This window comes from Drepanopeziza brunnea (genome assembly GCF_022702325.1).
Source record: "Drepanopeziza brunnea f. sp. 'multigermtubi' strain 214-2 chromosome Unknown ctg6, whole genome shotgun sequence".
Classification (NCBI taxonomy): Eukaryota; Fungi; Ascomycota; class Leotiomycetes; order Helotiales; family Drepanopezizaceae; genus Drepanopeziza; species Drepanopeziza brunnea.
The window spans coordinates 1,523,601-1,544,832 of NW_027094069.1; the positions used below are offsets into that span (position 1 = coordinate 1,523,601).

At 50.1% G+C, this 21,232-nt stretch overlaps 8 protein-coding genes across 8 annotated transcripts; 4 read left to right on the forward strand and 4 right to left on the reverse strand.

Annotated features, from left to right (window-relative positions):
• Positions 1-2,390: 2,390 nt before the first annotated feature.
• Positions 2,391-3,681, reverse strand: L3040_004262 (uncharacterized protein; the record flags this gene model as incomplete). Its single annotated transcript, XM_007288958.2, has 2 exons — positions 2,391-3,144; positions 3,197-3,681. The coding sequence occupies 2 exons, from the start codon at positions 3,679-3,681 to the stop codon at positions 2,391-2,393; spliced, it is 1,239 nt and encodes a 412-aa protein (XP_007289020.2).
• Positions 3,682-5,832: 2,151 nt separating this feature from the next.
• On the forward strand, positions 5,833-6,738 carry L3040_004263 (uncharacterized protein; the record flags this gene model as incomplete). The annotated part of the gene is made up of 1 exon (XM_007288957.2): positions 5,833-6,738. One exon carries the CDS (start codon positions 5,833-5,835, stop codon positions 6,736-6,738), a length of 906 nt encoding a protein of 301 aa, XP_007289019.2.
• A 265-nt stretch (positions 6,739-7,003) lies between these two features.
• Positions 7,004-8,236, reverse strand: L3040_004264 (uncharacterized protein; the record flags this gene model as incomplete). The annotated part of the gene is made up of 1 exon (XM_007288956.2): positions 7,004-8,236. The coding sequence occupies one exon, from the start codon at positions 8,234-8,236 to the stop codon at positions 7,004-7,006; it is 1,233 nt and encodes a 410-aa protein (XP_007289018.2).
• Positions 8,237-8,725: 489 nt separating this feature from the next.
• Positions 8,726-11,434, reverse strand: L3040_004265 (uncharacterized protein; the record flags this gene model as incomplete). The annotated part of the gene is made up of 2 exons (XM_007288955.2): positions 8,726-11,274; positions 11,404-11,434. 2 exons carry the CDS (start codon positions 11,432-11,434, stop codon positions 8,726-8,728), a joined length of 2,580 nt encoding a protein of 859 aa, XP_007289017.2.
• Positions 11,435-12,361: 927 nt separating this feature from the next.
• On the forward strand, positions 12,362-13,284 carry L3040_004266 (uncharacterized protein; the record flags this gene model as incomplete). The annotated part of the gene is made up of 4 exons (XM_066154354.1): positions 12,362-12,436; positions 12,494-12,708; positions 12,768-12,832; positions 12,884-13,284. The coding sequence occupies 4 exons, from the start codon at positions 12,362-12,364 to the stop codon at positions 13,282-13,284; spliced, it is 756 nt and encodes a 251-aa protein (XP_066011916.1).
• Positions 13,285-14,093: 809 nt separating this feature from the next.
• Positions 14,094-15,549, forward strand: L3040_004267 (uncharacterized protein; the record flags this gene model as incomplete). The annotated part of the gene is made up of 4 exons (XM_007288953.2): positions 14,094-14,123; positions 14,212-14,472; positions 14,544-14,877; positions 14,930-15,549. 4 exons carry the CDS (start codon positions 14,094-14,096, stop codon positions 15,547-15,549), a joined length of 1,245 nt encoding a protein of 414 aa, XP_007289015.2.
• A 588-nt stretch (positions 15,550-16,137) lies between these two features.
• L3040_004268 (uncharacterized protein) lies at positions 16,138-16,756 on the reverse strand (the record flags this gene model as incomplete). Its single annotated transcript, XM_007288952.2, has 2 exons — positions 16,138-16,563; positions 16,685-16,756. 2 exons carry the CDS (start codon positions 16,754-16,756, stop codon positions 16,138-16,140), a joined length of 498 nt encoding a protein of 165 aa, XP_007289014.2.
• Positions 16,757-19,086: 2,330 nt separating this feature from the next.
• On the forward strand, positions 19,087-20,599 carry L3040_004269 (uncharacterized protein; the record flags this gene model as incomplete). The annotated part of the gene is made up of 2 exons (XM_007288951.2): positions 19,087-19,332; positions 19,388-20,599. 2 exons carry the CDS (start codon positions 19,087-19,089, stop codon positions 20,597-20,599), a joined length of 1,458 nt encoding a protein of 485 aa, XP_007289013.2.
• Positions 20,600-21,232: the final 633 nt, after the last annotated feature.

The following is a 21,232-nucleotide window of genomic DNA, read 5'->3' on the forward strand; positions in this document are numbered from 1 at the left end:
CTACCGAGTCGTCTCCCTCTCTTTCTTTTCCTTTCTCTTCTTCTGAGACTTTTTCAAGGAGTTACAGGAACTACGAGAACTTTGCTTGCTTGGATTATTTTATGCATCGATTCATTCATGGATTGGTGGATGATGCGAGAATTGGTGGGGGGGGGGTTGGACTGGTTGATTGTGATTGTGATTGTGGTTGTGGTCCATGTTGTTGTTGTTTTGTGTTTTTGTTCCTTTGATTTGTTTTCTTCTTTTTTTTTTTCTCTCTCTCTCTTGCCTGGCTGCGCTAGGTGTGTGTGTGTGTGTGTGTGTGTGTGCTAAGTGACCGACCGACCTACTGTGTGAATAGCCGCCTTTGGTGCTTTGCTTTGCTTTGCTTTGCTTTACTTTGCTTTAGTACCGACGAAACCATGAACGGAAGCACCTGGGAAGAGCCGGGTGAGCGAGTGGGTAGGTGAGTAAGTAAGTAGGTAAGTGAGTGAGTACGTTAGCATTCCCTCGCGGCCCTTCTGTCTGGTCTGGTCTGGTCTGGTCTAGTCTCCGAATGCAATGCACTGATTAAGTAAACTACTAGCCTGGCATCTTCTCGCTGTTGAGAAGTGGAAGGGGAAGTGGAGGTAGAAGTGGAAGGTGAAAGAGAAGTGCAAGGTGATCGATCTACTCTTTTTTCCTGCGCGGAGACAGATAGACGGACTATGTACCACGTTGTATAGGTAGCAAATAAGTTAAGTTAAAGTAGAGTAGAGTAGAGTAGAGCGGGTAAAGAGGGGTGAGGCCAGCGACGGAGAAGCAGGGTCTTGGCTCATCCTGATTGATCTAAGTAGGGCCTGTCCGTACTTTTACTTTAGGCTGGCTTTGGCAGGATGGAGGAGGAGAGAGGAGAGGGGATTTGGAGTTTTTGGTTGGTTGGTTGGTTGGTTGGTTGGTTGATTGGTTGGTGATTTGCGCAAAACTAGATGTATATATGTGTGTGTGTGTGTGTGTATGTGTATTTGTGTGTATATGTACATGATTGTTGGTCACTCGGCTAAAGGACTCTTGCTATGACCTATCGGCGATTCTGTCTTGGGGAGGGGCGTGTTAAGGTGCTTGGTGGCTTCTTCATGTTTACATTCATATTCATAGTCATATTCATATTCATATTTTTGTTTTTTGTTTTTTGTTTTTTGTTTTGTTAAGTTTTGTTCTGTTTAGTTTAGGGGGATGGCTGCGGAGGTTGAAGGTTGAAGGTTAAAAGTTGTAGGGTGGGTGTATTCTTTTATTGACATCCCTCTCGCTTATTCCTCTTCCTCTTCCTCTTCCTCTTCCTCTTCCTCTTCTTAGTCTCAAGGTAAAGATAAAGAAAGAAGGAAGGACTGGCTATTTCGCTCACTGTGTGTGTCTATATTTAAGTAGACGATTGGATTGGTTGGTTGAAGATATGCACTGGACTACTGGGTTGTAGGTTATAGGTTCGGTCGAGATGGCAAGGAGAGGAGAGGAAAGGCTATGGTGGTGTTGTGTATTGTGCTGGTAGGCTGGGTTCCGTAGTTCGCTTCCTGGTGTTGTGGGGCGCGGCGGGTTGGGCCGGGCTGGGTGCTTGCTGGCTGGGATAAGGTCGAGAAATAGATGCGCACTGCTTTTTGTTTTCTCGAAAGATTCGTGTTTTTTTTTCTACAGGTTCCGTCGGTATTTAGGTGGTATGTGGTATGTATTGAAAAAATAATCGAGTCCGTTGTGAGCTAGCTAGCTGTCTGGCCCGGCGGGGATAGACAAACAATTCTACCCTCCCCCTCTTTCCTTAGTGAATTGTATGAATCCCGTTTCTATGCCTATCAAGGGCGATGTAGTCTTCCTGCTGAGTATTGAAAAGGAATTATATTCATCTCAGCTTCTGCATCTATGATATCTATCTTTGAAGTCTAAAATTTAAAATTTGCTTCTGAGGAAAAGATGAAAGACGTTAGCTGGCTGGACGTGGTTTGTTTGAAAATGGTCGAAGAGAATTGGGGAAGCTATAATCTATAAGATAAAAATATTTTTATCCTTTCGTTAGTTGTGTAGGTGCGGAACTTTATAGAAAGGGTCTGGAAAGATCTTCTTCCGAAAAAATATCTGTACTTTCTTCGGTTTCTATCTATTCTGTCTCAGGATAGTAAAACTCGGTCACCGTCGACTTGACTCGAAACATCCAGACGGACTATGCTTTTTTCACGCATCAAATAGACAATGAGAAGAAAACGGAAATGTATCTGAATTCTGCATTTTATTGACTTAATATCTGCCGCAGCAACGGCCACTCCTTCGCTGAACATTCAAGGGTATCACAAAACAAACATACAAAAAAGCCCAGTCCTAACATATCGCGAGTTTGAAAGCAGTCCAAACCAAGTTCAAACCGTACGCACTCATCTCACGATTTACAAAAACGCCCACCCCGCCTCGACAGCAGCCTTCCGCATCGCCTTCTCGTCCTGGTATTCCTTCAGCGTCTGCTGACCAACCGTCGAAGTCATCACGAGCGACAGCCACGCCCAGCTGACCGTATCGTAATCGTTGCCGCTCCCCTTGAACCGCGCCTGCCAGATCAGGAAGTCCTCTGGCATGGGGCCGGTGGAGTCCAGGTACTTGAGGAGGAGAACCTTGTAATCGACGTACAGCAGGGCGCACTTGTCGAGCGAGGTGTAGCTGCCGTCGAGCTTGCCGTCTTGGATCTGGACGTAGAGGAAGACGACGGACTTGCTGAAGAAACCGAGGCTTTCGCGGTATCCGTAGCGCGTGACCATGCTGTCGTGCTTGACTTTGAAGAGGTTGATGGGTTGTATGGCCTGGAGGTACTGGTCTGGAGCGGGGGCATTGTATGGCAGGTTCGAGGGGTTCGAAGAGAGGCTGTGGCCAGTTTGCTGAGTGAAGTATTGTGCGTCGTATTTGCGTTTCTTCGAGGAGATAGTTGGATCAAATTGCTGGTCGTAGCTGGTGACGTGCGGACCTGGCGCGGCTTGTTGATCTTCGTACATCGAGGGGTATGGCTGCATGTTCTGGTAGGAGTTGGAGGCATACGTGTATGACTGTTCAAAGTTGCCATTTTGACTGCTCTGCGCTGCTATCTCTTGACCTGGTGCTTGGCCTAATAGTGCTGGGGTTGGTGTCTGACTTGCAACCAAGGGCTGGGAACTGTTTCCATTAGCTCTATATTCGTCATTAACCGTTTCAACAGACGCCATACCCAATATTAAAGCCAATCGCGACGCCAAAATCTGCAGCAGCAGCCACAATTTCTCTCACCAGCTTCGATCTCTCTGCCTGCTTTCCCCCAAAGTTCTTCTCGCAGAACCTGAACAGAGCAAAAGCATTACAGCACATCTCCTTCATCTCATGATTCTGCTTGTCCTTCCATGGCTCGCCAGGGCGTCTCAACAGCAACACAAGTAGCACGGTAAATCTAGCCAAGATTTCTAGGTGACAGAGGCCTCCGTGCAAGGTGGGAGGGCCAGTCAAGAAACGTGGGTCGTTGTTAGCTATAGCTTGGACAGCAACATCTGCCATGACTTCAACGTTAATAGAGCTTCTACTCGTGACCCCCTTCCTGTATTCAATAAAGCCCAGGACGAGCTCGAGGTATTCACGTTCGCAGACTAGGGCGCTGAAATCTGACTGGCCTTGGGCAGGAAAGTGCAAGGACAGGTACACCGCCGTAGCTCCGTTCCCCATCTTTGCAAGTGGTGTTGGCTGTCGGGTTGTCAAGTTGTTGAGTTGTCGAGTATCCTATTGGTAGAGGTTCATCTGAATCGATCTGTTTTGTGGACCTAAAGATTGTGGTTGGAAGTCGGCTATGAGGCGCTAGCTATCTTGTGGTTAAGCTAACAGCTGAGGTGAAGTTGGCTATTTCCGACAAGGCAATTGTTCGAAGGTGAACGAGAATTGCTGTCGGTAAAGAATGGTTGGAATGAAAGCAGCTAGACCCGAGACGCTAGCTAGAGAATCCACGAGAATACCTGCTACAAGAAGCATGTTGGTTAAATCAACTTTGCAGTGCAAGGCTATCATGTTCATAAAGAATAGCGACATCGACTACACAAATGATTTCAATATAGAACCTCTCAGTCCCACCGATTTGATGATTTGAATCTCCCTGGATCTCGTTTAAGATCGCATTCAGTAATCAGTTTCCTACTTGGCCGCCAGTAACTCATTGGAGGTTCTGATTTAGAGAGGATATTGGCACTTGAAGCTTTTACTTGAGATTCATCATACGCTTTATAGTTTGGTCAAATCTTTTCTTTGTATGCAGATCGAAATAACTAGACTCGTTGATACTACGAGATACTTGTCCCGATTCGGGTTATCCGTCTCTGGCATACTGGCTTCCAAATCCATTCATTCAACAGTGCTACGCAACAGTGTGCCACAAGGATTCACCAAGATTTGAAGAAGAGGGGCTCGCAGTTTAGAGTATTGCGAGTGAACCAACATAGAGTTGCGTAAAAACTTGGGCGCTGAAATTTTTATGCGATGTGACGGGATAGAAGAGAAAACACACGGAGCAGACAGTCGCTGTATATGTCACCAAACACACTAAACAAAAGCAAAGGGAACTCAAGACATGGAGAGGAACACCCGTTGTACGAAATTGATGTATTCATCTTCTTCCGGATCCTATTTTCAGTGATTACGTTGACTATCCCGGGTCAACTTTGCAGCACAAGGCACAAAGGTCATCTACCGGATGCGTCGGGAGTTCATAGTCCTCAATGCCCTGCTCCAAGTTCCAGAGCCGATAAGACTATTGGGGCAATATGCAATAAAGTGTGAGCCGAGAGATGAATCAATTCATCGGGCAGGGTAGGTGGTTTGGTTTGCTGGGTCTTGATGTCAAGACAGACGACTTTGAGTGTCCGAAGCCGAGTTCGACATTGAATGCGAGGTACAACCAAGACACTGTTGGAAAACTCGAGCACTCATTCACTGTCGGAAGTCAGGCTACGGTGCCATCGTGCAAAATATCAGATGCAGGCCTGAAAGTCGGAGCGGATGGATATCCATATGCAACGAAATACCTAGATAAGCGTACGGCCGTTCACCCCGAGATTGGAGAGAGCGAGGGCGTAATGCTGCCAAAAAGCTCTTCCACATCGGCATTTCTCTGAACAAAGTAACAGAATGCAGTACAGCATTGGAAAAAGGCATGGAGCGCATTCCATGACGTTGCCGAGTCACCTTGCTAATGGCGGGATGGGTCGGCGACAAGGTTGGAGGCCACGAGCATTTGATGAGGCATCATTTTTGCTGCGGCGGTAGGAGGGTGACGCACAATATTAAATACATCAAATACAACGCGATAACCTCAGATCCTCCATCAAGAAATCCTCTGCAGTCAGCATAAGATGGGAGTGCAAACGAGGGGGGGGGCACGGAGGGGGCGACGCTGACCGCAGCTTCGGTCGCCATGCCAAAAGCGTAGCTGCTCCCTACTTCATCCTCTCTTCTTCATGCCACCGCGCACGGCGATGATCATAATGAAAGAAGGCAACTCTTATGCCTGGAAAGCAATCAAAAATTCCCCCGCTGAGGATGCCGAAACATACTCAACGATTCTCAACGCCCCGATGTGCAATGGAGGTTTCGTATCGTAAGCAAAGCCATTCATGAGCGGCATGCTTGCAAGAAGGTAAGTATGAAGAAGAAAAGAGGGAGATTGAAGGAGAGAGTGAGTTTAAGTACCTGCGAAATTCTTTAGCGCGGGACTAAACTAGCGCAAGGTCACGGGGTATGTGTCAGCGAGCACTAGTCTACATGCAAATTGAACTTCAATCCCGTAATCATACATGAATTCTTTGCCTCCTCAATCAACCCGGAAAAATCATGGCCAACAACGACCTTCTGAAATGGACAACCAGTGACGTAGACTTCTACGCCCTCCTGGGTGTCACCTTTGAAGCCTGCTCAGAGTCTGAACTGCGGCGCGCCTACCGCAAAACCGCCCTGAAGTACCACCCGGACAAAGTAGGCAAGGACTTCGACCCGGACAAATACGAGCTCTTCCAAGCAGCGAACGATGTCCTGAGTGACCCGCAGCTGAAAGCCAAGTATGACAACCACCGGAATGCGAAGCTGCAGAAGCAGAGGGCGAATGAGCTGTTCGAGGGAAAGAGGAGGCAGATGAAGGAGGATCTGGAGGCGAGGGAGAGAGGTGGGACGAGTGGGGTGAAAAGGGGGAGGGAGGAAGGGGAGACGGATATGGGGATTGAAATGAGGAAATTGGCTGAGGAGGGGAGGAAGAGGAGGGCTGCTCGGCAGTCGATGATGGCCGAGAATGCGGCCTCCTCGCCTGCGCCTCCAAATCGGAACGCTGAACCGGAACCGACTCTCGTTCCCGAAGAAAAAACACAAAAATCACAAGAACCGGAAGAGGAAGATGAAGTGGTCCGCCTCGAACGCCGGATTCGCGAAGCAGAACTTGCAAAAGCCAAGCGGAAAGCAGACAAGAAAGCCAGGAAGAGTGGAATCTTCGTTCCTGCCGAGTCGCCCGCAGGCAAGACGGGAGAGATGAAGATGGGCGCGGAGACAGCTACACCTATCAAACGTCCCGATATCTTCAGAGGATTGAAAGCTGACGAACAGTCTTCAGCATCTCCGAAATTCTCCTTCTCGCCTAGCATAGCGACGCCGAAGCGGAACGACTTTGCGGCCACGATGGCGAGATTGAAAGAGGCGGAGAAGAAGAGGATGGAAGAGGAGATTCGGCAGCAGGAATCGGGAACCGCGTGAGCTCTACACACTCCCTCGCTTGGTCATGATGATTTTAGCGCTGGCGTTGGAGAGGATTTGTTCGTTTTGCTATACCCACGATACATAATACAAGTGCCTTCAAATACCGCGGACCCGAATTTACATTGGTGTCATGACCTGTGGTATGTTCCGTAACGGCGGCCCTTTCTTTACCTCAAAGCTCTACAGCACAGCCATCTTCCCCCTCGGCCTAGTCGTGTATATGCCTTCCTCGATCCTGCATCTTACATTCCGTAACCTCTATCTAGTTACTCCTCGCCAAATGCCATGTTGGCACAAACGCTTTCACCTTGACTACCCTTCCCTCCCCCTCCTGCTCCCACTCAAGCTTAAACTCATCCCCCTCCCCCTTAGAAATACCCTCGCCCTGCGCCAACTGCACATCCGTCATGGTCTCCAGCCTACAGAGTCCTAACCCTACATTCCCCAGACCAACCAGGAACTTCCCCGCGCTCCTCCCCTTCTTCTCCCACCTCCCAATGCCTGTCTCCCGCGGAATACTCTCAGCCCCCCACAGCCCCCCTCCGCCACCCAAATACTGCAGCACCTCCGGCTCCTTCTCGTCAACCCCGTATATCATCACAGGCAAGATCCGTTTCCTCACTACCCCGCGATGGTGGGTACGTATCGTGAGCTCCTGACCAACGTAACACCCCTTCCTATAGTCAATCCCACCCATATAATCGACATTGCTCTCCTGTGGCAGGGCCTGCTCCCTCACCAGTTCGTCCTGGCCCTCCGGCACACCCTTCAGATACCGCCTCAGCCTGTAGACCTCCTCGGTGCATTCCTCGCGGTCAGCCTCCGGCTTCCGATCGCCAGGAAGCAGCACTCTCCTCCCCATGCCCGGGGCGCGAGAGTCCTCGCATCCGATAACACCCTTCGTCCAGTTCCTGCCATTACCATTAAAATCGCCGTCACTATTACCATTGCTATCGTGATTGCCGTCTGCCCATAGACTCCACACCCCCCGCTCCCCCACCTCCAGCACCCGAACCTCGAACCGACTCCTCAGCCTGTAGCGCCTGATATGCTTAGCCAGCACATCCACTTCTTTAGCATCAACCTCGATCAGCCAGCCTCCTCCTCCTTCCGCTCCATACTTGCCTCCGCCTCCATCAACGTAAGGGTATACGAAGACGTCATTCAGGAGCCGCCCACTCGCGTTCAGGAACGCAGCGTAGAACCCGCTCGTGCGCGGGGCGTTCGGGGAGAGGTTCGCTGTGATGACGCCTTGGAGGTAGTGTGTTGAGTCCGGGCCGGTGAGGGCGATAAGGCGGCGGTCCGAGAGGTGGGCGTAGGCTGCTGATGGGGGAGGTTTGGAAGGGGGAGGTTTGGACGGAGGACTGGATGTTGACGTTGAGTAGAGGCGAGTGGTTTTGGTGGCGAGAGACAGCGTGCGGGAGAGGCAATTGCTGCATATGTATGATATTGGCGATTGGGAGAGTATTCGTAATATTGCGTGTGAGCTTTTCATAATGAATGGGTTGGGATGCTATGAGCCGTGAGCTCTGTGTGTGGAAGGAGAAGCTTGAGCTACTTGTGTGAGGATTCCTCGATTTGAGGCGAGGCGACAAAATTCCGCGCTGCGACTTCTCAGCCTTGTCAGCCTTTACCCATGCTCTAGCGAGCTTTGATCGGTTGATTTGGTTCTGGCCTACCAATCTTATTTGCCTACGCAGGCGTGGAAGAAGTATCATTTGGAAGAAAGGATGGAACAAATATGCTACGAAGTGGACTGGTAGCAAAGTACAATTATAGAGCAAAAAATATGTGTCGGTAGGCTACAGTTTGGATCAATCATAGCTACCTCGCCATAACCCCCCCGCCCACGACCTTCCGAGTACCTGGGCTAAATGTCCTCTGAATATTCGTCCATGCCATTTGCACGCCAAAATGCATCCTCGTTACCCTCGCGCTGTAACTCCATCGCTCATGTCTGATGGCTAAGCCTAGTCATACATCATCATCGCTGAACTCCATTTGCAACTGCATCCAGATAATTGAGCAGAAACCCCGTGTCTGCAGGTGATATAGGAGTTTGGCTGCCACGCCGTGGACCCATTTCCATAGACGCGAGACTTCCTACTCTCGTTCTCGACGCCAGTCCCGGCATTGGATCAACAGAGGAAATCGAAATAAGTTTCTCGTCAGATGGCCCTTGAGAAAGAGGAGTCGCGCCAACAGGGACTTTGCGGAACAAGGAGAGTAAGGTTTGTGTATGGTCTGTTGCACTCGCTGGTCGCTCAAATGAGGGTTGAGCGAGTACTGGGAAACTTGGCTGCTGTAGAGTTGAATCATCAGGCGTTTTCGATACGGCTGGTTGCGGCCGTTTCAGTATCTGAGGCTGGAATAATGACTTCTCCGCGCGTAATACATGGCGTTTTGACACTGGTGTTGCCTTCTTTCCGTTCGAGCGCATCTTCGGCGCGGAGCCGTCTTTCCCGGCGCGTTCTTCCTCGCTCAACTCCACAGGCCGAGCAAGAATTGTGGCGGGTCTGAAAGGAAGCTGGGAGCCTGGTGGTAGAGCCAGCTTGGTACCAATATTTGCGGCTTGATCTGGAACTCGCTTATCGTTGAGGAGAGCAGATGTGACCGCAGCATTGGTGGATAATGGTTCCACGGCTGACAGCTCCACTGCAGAAGGAGTTAAGCTGGGAGGCAATGCTGTCGCACTAAGCGGTCCTGCAGGCACCGCTGCTAGAATTTTAGGGCTGTTGAAGAGACCGAGCAGAGTTGACTTCTGAGTGTCACTGATTGCTGGTCTGGCAGCCGCACTTGGAGGAGCAGCTCCTGGGTGGCCGTTTTGGGGCTGTCCAACTCGCAGACGACGGGGCTCCTGGGAATTCTGAGAAGCATCCGCGGGTAGTTCTTGAGGCATCGGCTGCGCTCGAGGGGTTTGGATGTCTGAAGCATACTGCCTCAAGGGGAGATCACGCGGAGCAGGAGCCTCGCTGGCTGCCTGATCTCGTATCTTGAAAGCATTGAGAAGAGCCAATGAATGACTGGTGAGTTTTGGTGGTGTCTGCTTCGGCTGTGGTAGGACCATGGTCGAGTGCAAGCCAGGAAACATTGGGCTAGGCAGTGCTACGGGGACAGTTGGATGATGCTGTGGCGGCTGTGTTTCTCGAGGTGGAGGTACCATGGGAGCATGAGCAGGGCCTCCAGTAAAGACAGCTCTTTGAACATGCGGAGGGAGTGGTTGCGGGTGAACCAGATGCTGAGACTGGTGGATGTGTGGGTTCTGAGTCCGTTGTGGCGTTGGCTTGTGGGGCGGGAAATTCTGGTGAGAGTTGTGTCTAGGATACTGGGGCGAGAGGTTGGGCAACTGATGGGAGAACGTCTCAGGCTGTTGCTGCTGGGGATGGAATGGAAAAGTAGGCGGAGGTGGCATGCTGGAGAACTGCGGAGGCCTGGGTGGGAAGTGGTGAGGTGTCGGAGGCATCTGAGGTTGAGCACGGGCATGGTCCATTGGTGTATGAGGCGGTGCGACTTTGGGGATTTGTTCGTTCGCAGTAGCTGGCTTGTTGTGAAGTAAGGCAAGCAACGCGTTGCCGACCTTATTTACAGGTTGAGGAACGGGAGTTGGTTCAGCTTGCAGCTCTTGAGGCTGCTGTATCTTCAAAAGACGATTCAGAGCAGCGCTTGCATCCTCCAGACTACTCTGATCTGGCATGCCACGGTGGAGGCCGTCATCAGTCTGCCCTGGGCCAGCTGAATCCACGCCCTGATCTTCTTCTGTAAATATTTCGTCACCAGTAGACAGGTATTGCTTGCTTAGACGTCTCTTTGTCCCTTTCTTTTTCTCTTCCAAGATCCATTTACGGAGAGGCACGAGAAATGGTGCCACCATGTAGAACTTATTGGCATTCACAACTCCCTGGGTGGTTGCCTGGCCTTTCTTTCGGAACGCTGGAAGGTCAGAGAGGCGCCACCACTGGATCTTGCTGATCTCCTTGCGTGTTCGTGGCGCAAAGTAGGTATCCATCGGTACATCCTTGAAGACAAAAAGTTGCATTTGTTGATCTCGCATGTTAACCTCAATTGACTTGACATCTCGGCCTTCCGGAACTAGCCCGGCTTCCACAAGATCGTACCCAGTCTCTTCGTAAACCTCTCGGATAGCGCAAACCATGTCGTCTTCGTCTTTGTTGATCTTTCCCCTAGGGAAACTCCAGTTTGCGCCTTTCTTCCAACCCTTGACCAGAACCGCAGAGTCCATTTCCTCATTCAGCAAGATGGCACCTCTTACGGGAATGCGGGCCTTGTATTCCATGAACTGCTCAAAAGCTTGCATGTGTTCTCCTTGAGAAAAAGCGGAAAGCAATGGGCAGTGCGAGAATATTCTTTCACAGAAATGGCGGAGGGACATGGATGGAAGGGCGGGGTCGAGGGGACGGATGAAGTCCTCGTAGAACCATTGGGCTTCTTCAACTTGAAAACATATCCGCTCAATCGATTCTAGATCAGCCAGCGGGAGGTTCAGAATAAATCGGACGCAGAGATCGTCGAGCCCTGGATCAAGTTTGTTAACTATGGCTCTCGCGATAAAGCTGCGAAGTAATCGGATAGCAGATAGAAGTGGGCGGGTTATCAAGCATGGCATGATCGCAAGAATACCACTTTGGAGCTCGAAACACTTACAGTCTTCTAGTTGCATATTTAATTCTGTCATGATGCCTCGTTCTCAGCATATCCACGACTCAACTGTGCCAAGGGAGCCGGGAAAATCAAGCCAGAGAGGCGGCAGGTACAGCTAGTACCCGAGAGTCCAAGGTATTCCGAGGGATAGGAGGTCGTGGCGAAATGGGACAGTTTGCAGATAGGGTTCCAAGGGGTTTGTTGTGGAGGGTTGTACGGACGTTGAATAAAGTTGAGACGATCGGATCTGATGTCGCGGAAGAGGGCTGATGGATCGGAAGTTGTTTCGAGTCAGTCTTTAGCGTACCGTCTACGTACTAGCACAAAAGGCTTTAGCCACAGCCACAGAGGCTTGGAAAGTGGCTGGGGCCGGCAGGGGGTAAGGTGGGGTTTGCTTACTAATCAATCCAATCCGATCGCCGGGATCCAGTTAAGCTGCCAAGTGCTCTCTCTCTCTCATGTTTGGATGTCACCGTAACAATGACGTTGTGGCAAAGGGTGGAGGCGCAGACCTCACGATCGCGCGCCAAACCATCTTGGTTCTGCAAATATCCAACCAAGTGCGTGCCTGAGATAGCTAGCTAATAAACTCTTCAAGCCTAAGCCAGTTTCTCACCTTCGTACTCCGTATATAACAAACCCTGATTCCTTCCCTCATTCACAGTGATTCATGGCCATGTTCCACTGATCTCGCGCTTAACGCTGCCAGACATTCGCCCCTTCTTACCATACGCGCGACAACGACAACCGTTTCAGAGAGGAGTAGCAGATACCACTCATTCATTCACCCCGAGGTATTCCCTCTTCAGTAAAGCGCGGTTGGTCCTCTCTGAGTGAAGGAAATCGCTTTGTTGTGCTGTTCTCCTATCAAAGCAAAGCATCCCCTCAGTCCATTTACAACTACAGCTACAACTATAACTACCCGGTCCACCTTCAGCACCTGAACTCTACAACCACAATCATGGCAAGCTTCGTCGCAAAGATCATAAGCAAGAAGATTCTGGGGGAGACTCTTGAGAATAACTTTGGCAAAGATGTTTGTTATTCTGCCCGAAAGTTCAAATGCCATCTCAACTAACATTTCGTGCTCTAGGATCCCTACTTCGAGACTGTACCGGCGACCCGTCTTGATGGCAAACCTTCCAAAAAGACCAAGAAGAGGCGCAAGGCCTTGCCACCAGGAATATCCGCTCACGATGCAAAGGTTCTTACCAAGGTCAAGCGTCGCGCATACCGCCTCGATATGTGTCTATTCAGTTGCTTGGGAATCCGCTTTGGCTGGAGTTCCGTCATTGGAATCATACCTGCGTAGGTCGCATCGCACAGCCACTGGTCTAGCCCCAAAGACTAACAAATCTGCTCTTCAGTATCGGAGATGCCATCGATGCCTTCATGGCTCTGATGGTCTACCGAACATGCACGCAGGTTGAAGGTGGCCTACCATCAGACGTCAAGATGAAAATGATATTGAACATCATCGTAGATTTCGGCGTCGGACTGGTACCCTTCCTCGGAGATATCGTAGATGCCTTATTCCGGGCCAATACCAAGAACGCCGTCATCCTGGAGCATTACCTGAGAGAGAAGGGAGCGAAGAGTCTCGAAGCACGAGGTCAGATCGCTCCTGACATCGACCCTAGCGATCCCGATGTATTCGATGTACAAAGCAGCGACGAAAATCCACCTCCTCACTATGCAAATCAAGCGTCAACTCGACATGGCACAGGCAAAGTTCCAAAGCAGCATGACCATGGTGTAAGGGGTGGGGGCAGCAAGCAGAGGATACAAGATCCCGAGATGGGATATGAGGTGCGAAGGCCCGAAGCCGCATATGACAATGAAACTCGGGGCAACAAGTCTACCTCGCGGAAGGGCAGGCGTTGATTCTTTCCAGAGGGATGGTATGATACGGTGTGATGAGGTTGGGTGGTGTTTTATGCGATGTTTATGTAGCGACTTGATGTCTGATGTTAGAGAATACCCGCGAGTAAAAGATGAGAGTGGAACCAACAATAGAAGCTTTACGAGTCATTTATTCTAACGGACCTGAATTGTGCCGGTATTCGCGTTCAGATATGCCTAACAAGGGGTCGAAGTTTGATGGATAAGTAGCGCGTCCGTAATCACGTTGGCTCCACCAGGAACACGACCGTTAGCTCCGGGATCGGTTCATATGCTAAATCTAGCAGACAAAACATCCAACCTGTACGTAGTTGTATCTGAATAAAATTAAAATTCCAGCTTTGGCATGGCACAAGACCAGTCGGCCTCTCACAGCTGACGATTCTCCAAGTCATGACTACCAATATCCACTATATCAATTATATCCACTCCTGTCGCCAACCTCCTGCCTTCCTGCCTCCGGGATTAAGATCTGATAAAGCAAGATTAGATCCGGGCCCGTGAGAGGTTAAGCCAAGACTAGACTCCCGACTCCCGACTCCCAGCCTCTTTGATTCAGCCGAATTTCTGGCCTCGACGCGTTTGTCTTTAGCGTGTTTTCTTTAGTCGGTGCACGGACCAGATACGCGGTGTCTTTTTGCTATTAAGAGGCTTCTTCCGCCCTCCTCGAACCACCCGTTCCCATCAACAACAACTACTACCTCTCTCCTGCTTTCACGATCCCAATCCCAATCCTTCCTGAACCGAATACAATATTCCTCATTCATCATTCAACTCTGCAATACTTCAATATGACTTCCATTGTCACTCCTTCCAAGGCAGTAAGTCCTCGCCACACCCCTTCGACCTATCGTCCTCCTTTCAAGTCGTCCATACGTTCGAGTCTAATGCTAACTCGTGTCACCATAGGCTGCCACTGGCATGGAATCCCTCAAGATGGACTCCCCTGTGAAGAAGCTTGACTTCGGAACTGCCAACAAAGAGAACGAGTCACTCAAGGCCGACGCGCCTATCTTCAGCGACATCGACAACAAGAAACCCGTCGTTGAAGAAATCAAGAAGACCGAGATAATAAAGGTTGCGCCCACAATCAAGCCAGAGGAAGCCGATGAGCCATTGCTGCGCGAGAACCCACAACGCTTCGTGCTCTTCCCAATCAAGTACCACGAGGTCAGTCGCGTCGACGCGTAGCTCATACAAGTTTTTGGTGGGAGACAAAGGCTAATATGTTTCAATACCAGATCTGGCAGATGTACAAGAAGGCCGAGGCTTCTTTTTGGACCGCTGAAGAGATTGACCTATCCAAGGATCTCCATGACTGGAATAACAGACTCAATGACGACGAGCGCTATTTCATCTCTCACGTCCTTGCGTTCTTCGCAGCGTCCGACGGTATTGTGAACGAGAACCTTGTGGAGCGCTTCAGCGGTGAAGTTCAAGTTCCGGAGGCGCGATGCTTTTACGGTTTCCAGATTATGATGGAGAATATCCACTCCGAGACATACTCTCTTCTCATCGACACATACATCAAAGAGCAATCCCAAAAGACATATCTGTTCAACGCTATTGATACTAGTAAGTACAAGCTTGATAAAGTAGTAGACTCTTGAATACTAACGTGTACCAGTTCCCTGCATCAAGAAGAAGGCCGACTGGGCTGTCAAGTGGATCGAGGACAAGAACTCTACGTTTGCTCAACGTCTTGTTGCATTCGCCGCCGTTGAGGGTATCTTCTTCAGTGGTTCTTTTGCATCCATCTTCTGGCTGAAGAAGCGTGGTCTCATGGCCGGTCTTACCTTCTCCAACGAGCTCATCTCCCGTGACGAGGGGCTTCATACCGATTTCGCCTGTCTGCTCTTCTCCCATCTGAACCACCGCCCAAGCAAGCAAGCCGTCCAAGACGTCATTACCGAGGCAGTCGAGATTGAGCAAGAGTTCTTGACAGAGGCTCTTCCTTGCGCTCTTCTTGGCATGAACGCCAACCTCATGAAGCAATATATCGAATTCGTCGCTGATCGCCTGCTCCTCTCCCTCGGTAACGAGAAGTTCTACAAGTCCACCAACCCTTTTGACTTCATGGAGAACATCTCTCTCGCTGGAAAGACCAACTTCTTTGAGAAGCGCGTCGGAGACTACCAAAAGGCCGGTGTCATGGCCGGCACGCAAAAGAAACACGAGGACACCGCCGCTCAGACCGATGCGAAGGCAGAGAATGGTGGTGACTTCAATTTCGACGAGGACTTCTAAATGTCCCAAATCTGTATTTTGGCGGTCATCGGCGTCTCTCATATTCACTGTACATGTTTGCCTCGGGTATCTCTACTCCTTCTTCAAACGGGTCTCTGCATAGATTGCGAGGTCATCAGATGCAACCGTTTGGTGTCTTTGTTATGTTTCTGGAAATACACACTTTATTGATTGGCGTTCTGGGAGTCGGGATCACCACAGGTGTGATGAGAGATGCCTGACCTGGATTGAATGAAGGATGGATAGGGAGTATAGCGTTGATACCGGTAGTGTAGTAGAAATAGAATATTTCAATCTTTCAATTATCCTCATCCTGTTGACTCACAATATGATTGTCTCTTGTGTTGGCTGCAACAAGTCCGCCATCCCACAACCGTAACGCCTGCATGTATCATGCATTGCCATTGCCCAGATGCTCATCAGCCTGCTCAAAATCCCGTCATCTAGCTGAAGGATGCCTCCCCTACTCATGCGACAAGCATGCAGCCTCTCATCGACCACTCCACAGCAAAATCATTCCAGCAAATGCACATCCTCTCTGAGCCCTTCCAAACACCTCTCTCCCTTTCCTCTCAACATCAATTCTCTCTACCTCTTCCCCTTCTTCTTCCCCTTTCCCTTCCCACCTCCCTGCTGCTGCTGCTGTTGCTGTTGCTGCGCACCACCCTTCGCCGCCGCCGCCACAACCACCGCCCCTCCTCCACCCTCCTTCACCTCCTCCCCCTCCTCCTTGATAACAGCCTCCTCCTCCTCCCTCTTCATCTCCAGCCCGGCCATGGGCCTTGCCAACCGTCCCAGGATCTGGACCAAGCGGGACACCTCGGCCGCCTTGTTCGTCTCGTACTTGAGCGTCGTGCCGCTTACGGGGTCGAACGTTTTCAGCGTGAGCGTTGCGCGCGGCGCGAGGGGGTCTGCGGGTCTGCGGGTCTTGCTAGGTTTGCTGGGTTTGCTGGATGTGGTTGTGGGGGAGGTGGAGGGCAGGGGGGAAATGGTGTATTTGGATGTTATGCGTGTCTGTTCCGGGGGGGGATTGGTTAGCTAGCTAAGGGAAAGGATGGAGATCGGGGTGAAGGTATAAGTTTTTTTTGGGGGGCGGGGGGGGGGAAGAGGCCGGGGAGAGGGGAGAGAGACGTACAGTTGAGGGCCGCGCTTCGAGGAGGAGGGTGCTTTCGGTGAGCCATGATTGTGCTGTGGGTAGGAACGGCATGTTTGGATATTTGGGTGGATATTGGCTGGAAGGGCCAAATCTCGTCGTCGTCCTTGGTTCGCACAATTGGGTGTATGGTGGGCTTGTTATCGGTGTCCCCGTCCAGGATCGTGTCGTAGGAAGAGGTGGTAGAGGCTGCGATTGAGCTTCGAAGTGACTTGCGAATTCGGTTGATGGGGTGGGAATAAGGCTGAAGGGCTTTGGTCTTGGCGTGGCTCGGTTAAATACCTAGCTTTATTGAGTGAGGCTATATAAACAAGGGAACTCCAGGCACCTTCAGATGTCTTCCACTTTCCTGAGAGCGAGGCAATTAACGTCAACAACTTCAGACATTAGAGGGTGCACTCGTGATTCTTGGGATTTGATTCTCATCCCTAGCTAGCTAGCTAGCACCGACAGGACTCTAAGATTTAGGTCAATCATCTCACAGGTTTTTATCCACCGAAGGCCAGGTTTCCATGTATATACGTCTAGGGGAATAGAGGACCAGGGAACCCTCACCATGGATATTGCAACCAGACTGTTCCGGACTCATTCGTGGACTCTTATCGGGGGGTATATTGGATCTTCCACAGACGATGCGGCCATAATCGCTATACCCCCAGTGTCAGCGTTGTCGATATCCTGAAGTGTATTTGGCAATGGGATAAAATATCACTAAATAGTGATAAGTGAGTCTCTTTTTGTCGATTTCTTCTCTGGGACAGTCAGCTTTTGCAAAAATGTCGCCATCGTAACAGAACCCAGACAATGTCGAATACCCAACGAGACAAACAATCAGCCATGGCAGAGGTACTATGGAAATGAATAGGGCTCGTATTTAACACATCCAAGACAATCGAGAGTAATATCAGCGGTTGGAAGGTGAACGCCCACCATTGCATTCCCGCTGCATTGGTGAGTACAGGATCCTTCCAAGAGGTACACTTAGAAAAACAAATGTACAGTATCATATTGTTCTCCATCCTGCTCTAATATTCAGAGTCGTATGCATTTTAGCATCCAGCCCGCCTCCAAGCAGGCCGTCGATGCAGAACCAAAGGCGGAAGACTAGTCGCCTTCGGGCTTGATAGGTTGCGAATCTCCCTGTGTATCTGAACGTCGGTTTACTTTGGCATATCGCTCTGGTCCCATACTCGCTATCTAAAACCCTCTACATTGCCATGGTAATTCGAGTCCCATTCATTACATTTGGGTTCCTAGTAAGGAAGACTACAGCTGGCTGGTTGGTGTTCTTGCTTTTCTCTGGCCTCTAAGCTCGAGGGTCAGTCTTTTTGATGTGTCGTTTCCCTTGTGTCACTAGGTATGTTCTCTCTTTCAGCACATTTTGGCCTATCGGATCCAATGTTGTGGCCCAGGTCAAACTAAACAACTCAATAAGTGGGCTGGCCTTGGACGAGGAGACAATTGGGTCCTTGCTTTGGTCATGTCAAGATTTGGACGGTGGTCTTGGTCTAATCGGGGACTGTGAAGCTGGGGTCTTTAGCGAGCAGCTGGGCATGGATCTCCTAGGCGATTCAACAGAGGTCTTCCGAAGAGTTTGGCTAGATGAGAAGCGTCTTACTCGGACGGTGCCAGTCAGATTTGTCTCAGCTAACCCGAATGGTTGCCAGCTGAAGGTATCTGGGGGGCTAGACTCTAGAGAGACGAAGACACCATCGTCAACGGAGGCTCTATTGACGGGGCTGAAGAGCAGTGTATCAGCTGTAATGAATGTGAACTGGGCGATGAGTGTAAATATATTTCTGATCGTGGTTTGTTTACGTCTCAGGAAGTTATATGTTGTTGTCACAATGAAGGGGGAAGAAGAGAAAACTTTGTAGCTATCACAACGGGAGAGAAGGATAGCAATATTAGGAGATCATATTTATATAAGAGGAGATGCAGACCGTTCACTATCAAGTCTCAATATCACAGCGATTCCGTAACGGCTTTCTTGTATTGAATGTTCTTCAGAAGCTCTGCCCACCATTCAACGGCTTCTCGTAAGTGTCACATGGTATCTAAATCTGCAGGCCTACATGACAGTAGAGATTAGGGAAGATTCAAGGTTACATGGTAATGAGGAAAAGCCATTTGGGGCTCCTGAGAAAGAAGTCTGTTGTTGTATGGAATGCATTGGACGAGCTTTAGCTGTTGTTAGCGAAGCTACCGCTTAGTCATGGTTGGCGGGGTAGATTGGAAGGGCGACTGTCTGTAATAGGGGGGCGAGTATCTCAGTGAATCGACACTTTACTTATATCGATTTCGCGCAAAATCATAAGCTGCCCTACCTACCCATTTTCATCTACAAAAGACCCTCACAACAGCTTCAGCAGTCCTGATGCAGAATGGCCACCCACCCACCATCTGGCGGGGCCGATGAATCCCAGCCTGATCAGAAGATCGAGGAGCAATCCGATAGTCTTGTAGCTGAGACCAAAAAGCTCGCCGAAGAAATGCATCGGCGGTGTCGAGTCCTACTCGATGAGCTCCTACAGTTCCAGGCGCATCTCAAAGCGTTGAAGAAGGAAGCTCGAGTCGAAGTCAGGTGCTTCAAAGGCGGCGTTCAGTCAGAACTGCGGATACTAGGCAAGGTGAAAAAGAGCAATATTTCTGGTCGGGCTCAGGGGTGCTAATCAGATATCGAAGCTCCTAAAATCAGATCCGGCGGATCCGAAAACAGCTCACGGGCTTCGATCCTCCAATCTTTCATTTTACGGACTGGTGTGGTCGATAGCGAAGACTTGCAGGAGCGTCATCGGTCTTGAGAAGAAGTTTTTTAAGATACATGCCAAGGCTGATATCGTATCAGAGGACGGCTTAAGTTGGACAATGGTATCTTCAGTGACAGAAAAAAAGATCATATGGGACTTGGCAAAAGCAGGCTGGGTAGATTCTAGTGGTGAGAGTGAAGATGATTTCGAGGTGCTCGAAGACGACAAACCAGAAGGACTCTTGAGGCAAGTCGAGGCTCTTGTTAAAGCGTCCCGAGCTACTGTCGTCCATGGCCGACATCCCAAGATCACACTCGTGCTACCCAAAATCAAAGCTGTCCCGGATTCCAAGGAAGTAGGAGCCATCCTACAGAAGATAAGAAATATGGGCGTTGTCATTCTTACATCGCAAGAGTTGCCCACCGGACCTCCTCTACCGGCTGACGCTATCGAGCAAATGGCAGCTGACAGACTGAATTGCTTCTCCGACACCCTCAATATTGACTGTACTATACTACTTGCATTTGCGAGTGACCTATCTCACGGGAGAGTTGAGCCAGCACAATGGCATAATCGTGCAATAGCCAGACAGATCGAAATAGAGGCCGAAGACCTACTACTACCGTCCAGTCTCTGGCCGGCATGCGGCAGTAGGAAGCTTGTAACCACCAAGGAATCAGCAGACAGAATGCGGGAGATTATCAAAACCATCGGCAGTGAGGACGAGAGCAAGCGAGCCTCGCTTCTCCTCGGTCTCGACGAGAACTCACACCTGCCCCAAGAACAGCTCGTCAAGCACTTCCAGACCCTGACAGATTACCCCGTGCCGGCCGAATGGTCGCTACCCATCAAAATCGTAGACACCGATATGGCAACCATAATTACCAGTCTCCCCGCCTTCGCGGAGAACGTCGCGGAAAAATTGACGCCCATCAACCGATCGGTCTTCTTTTACGGCTGGGCAAATCGCATGACGATACTGAGCAGCAACGCGGGCGTGGCAAAGGTTTTCGACCACGCCGTTGAGCAGAGCAGTGATCCCGATAGTGCCGGCCCGGATATATGGCTGTCGCCGACGTGCCGGTCGCTAGTCGGAAAGGAGAAAAAGCGAAGGGGTTTCACTGAGAGGGAGGAGGAGACTTTGTGAATGAGGAAAGCTCTCGGCTGATTTGTAAACAAGAACTTCCAACTTGAGCCGTATGAAATGTATGTATGTATGTATGAGGTAGATCTCAATGTAGAGGGCAGCAGAAGGCTGGATGGCTGATTTTGAGATTCACAGCCTTTATTGCAGGTAACACTGCAGAGCTTGATGCTGACATCAGTTGCGACGTAGGCCCATTCATGGCTTTCTGCTCAAATCGATGGGCAGGTGTAAAACTGTTCCGCCTCTGGTCATGACACCCTTTCTTCAATCACACTATTTCATGAGAATGAGGAGGGAACAAGTTGAAGGTTGAAGGTTGAAGGTTGAAAGTTGAAGACTAAAAAGTTGAAAGTTGGAAATCAAAAGCTTCATTCTGCCGATTCTCAATCGTGATACTCACAGGTCTTCCCCATAGTAACCGGCACCACGAATCTGCACGAACAGTTCAATTTGTCCGTAAAAGTTTGCGCACTTCGAAGACCTGGTTAGAGAACTGGATTATTCATGAATTTGATTGTAGCAGCCGCCTTCTCATGGACACGATTGAGAAGGTGGCTAACGTTGAGATTCCTCGAGAGTAGACGTCCACTCCAAGTCTAAATCACTGGCTCGGTGATCTGCTCCGAGCTAACT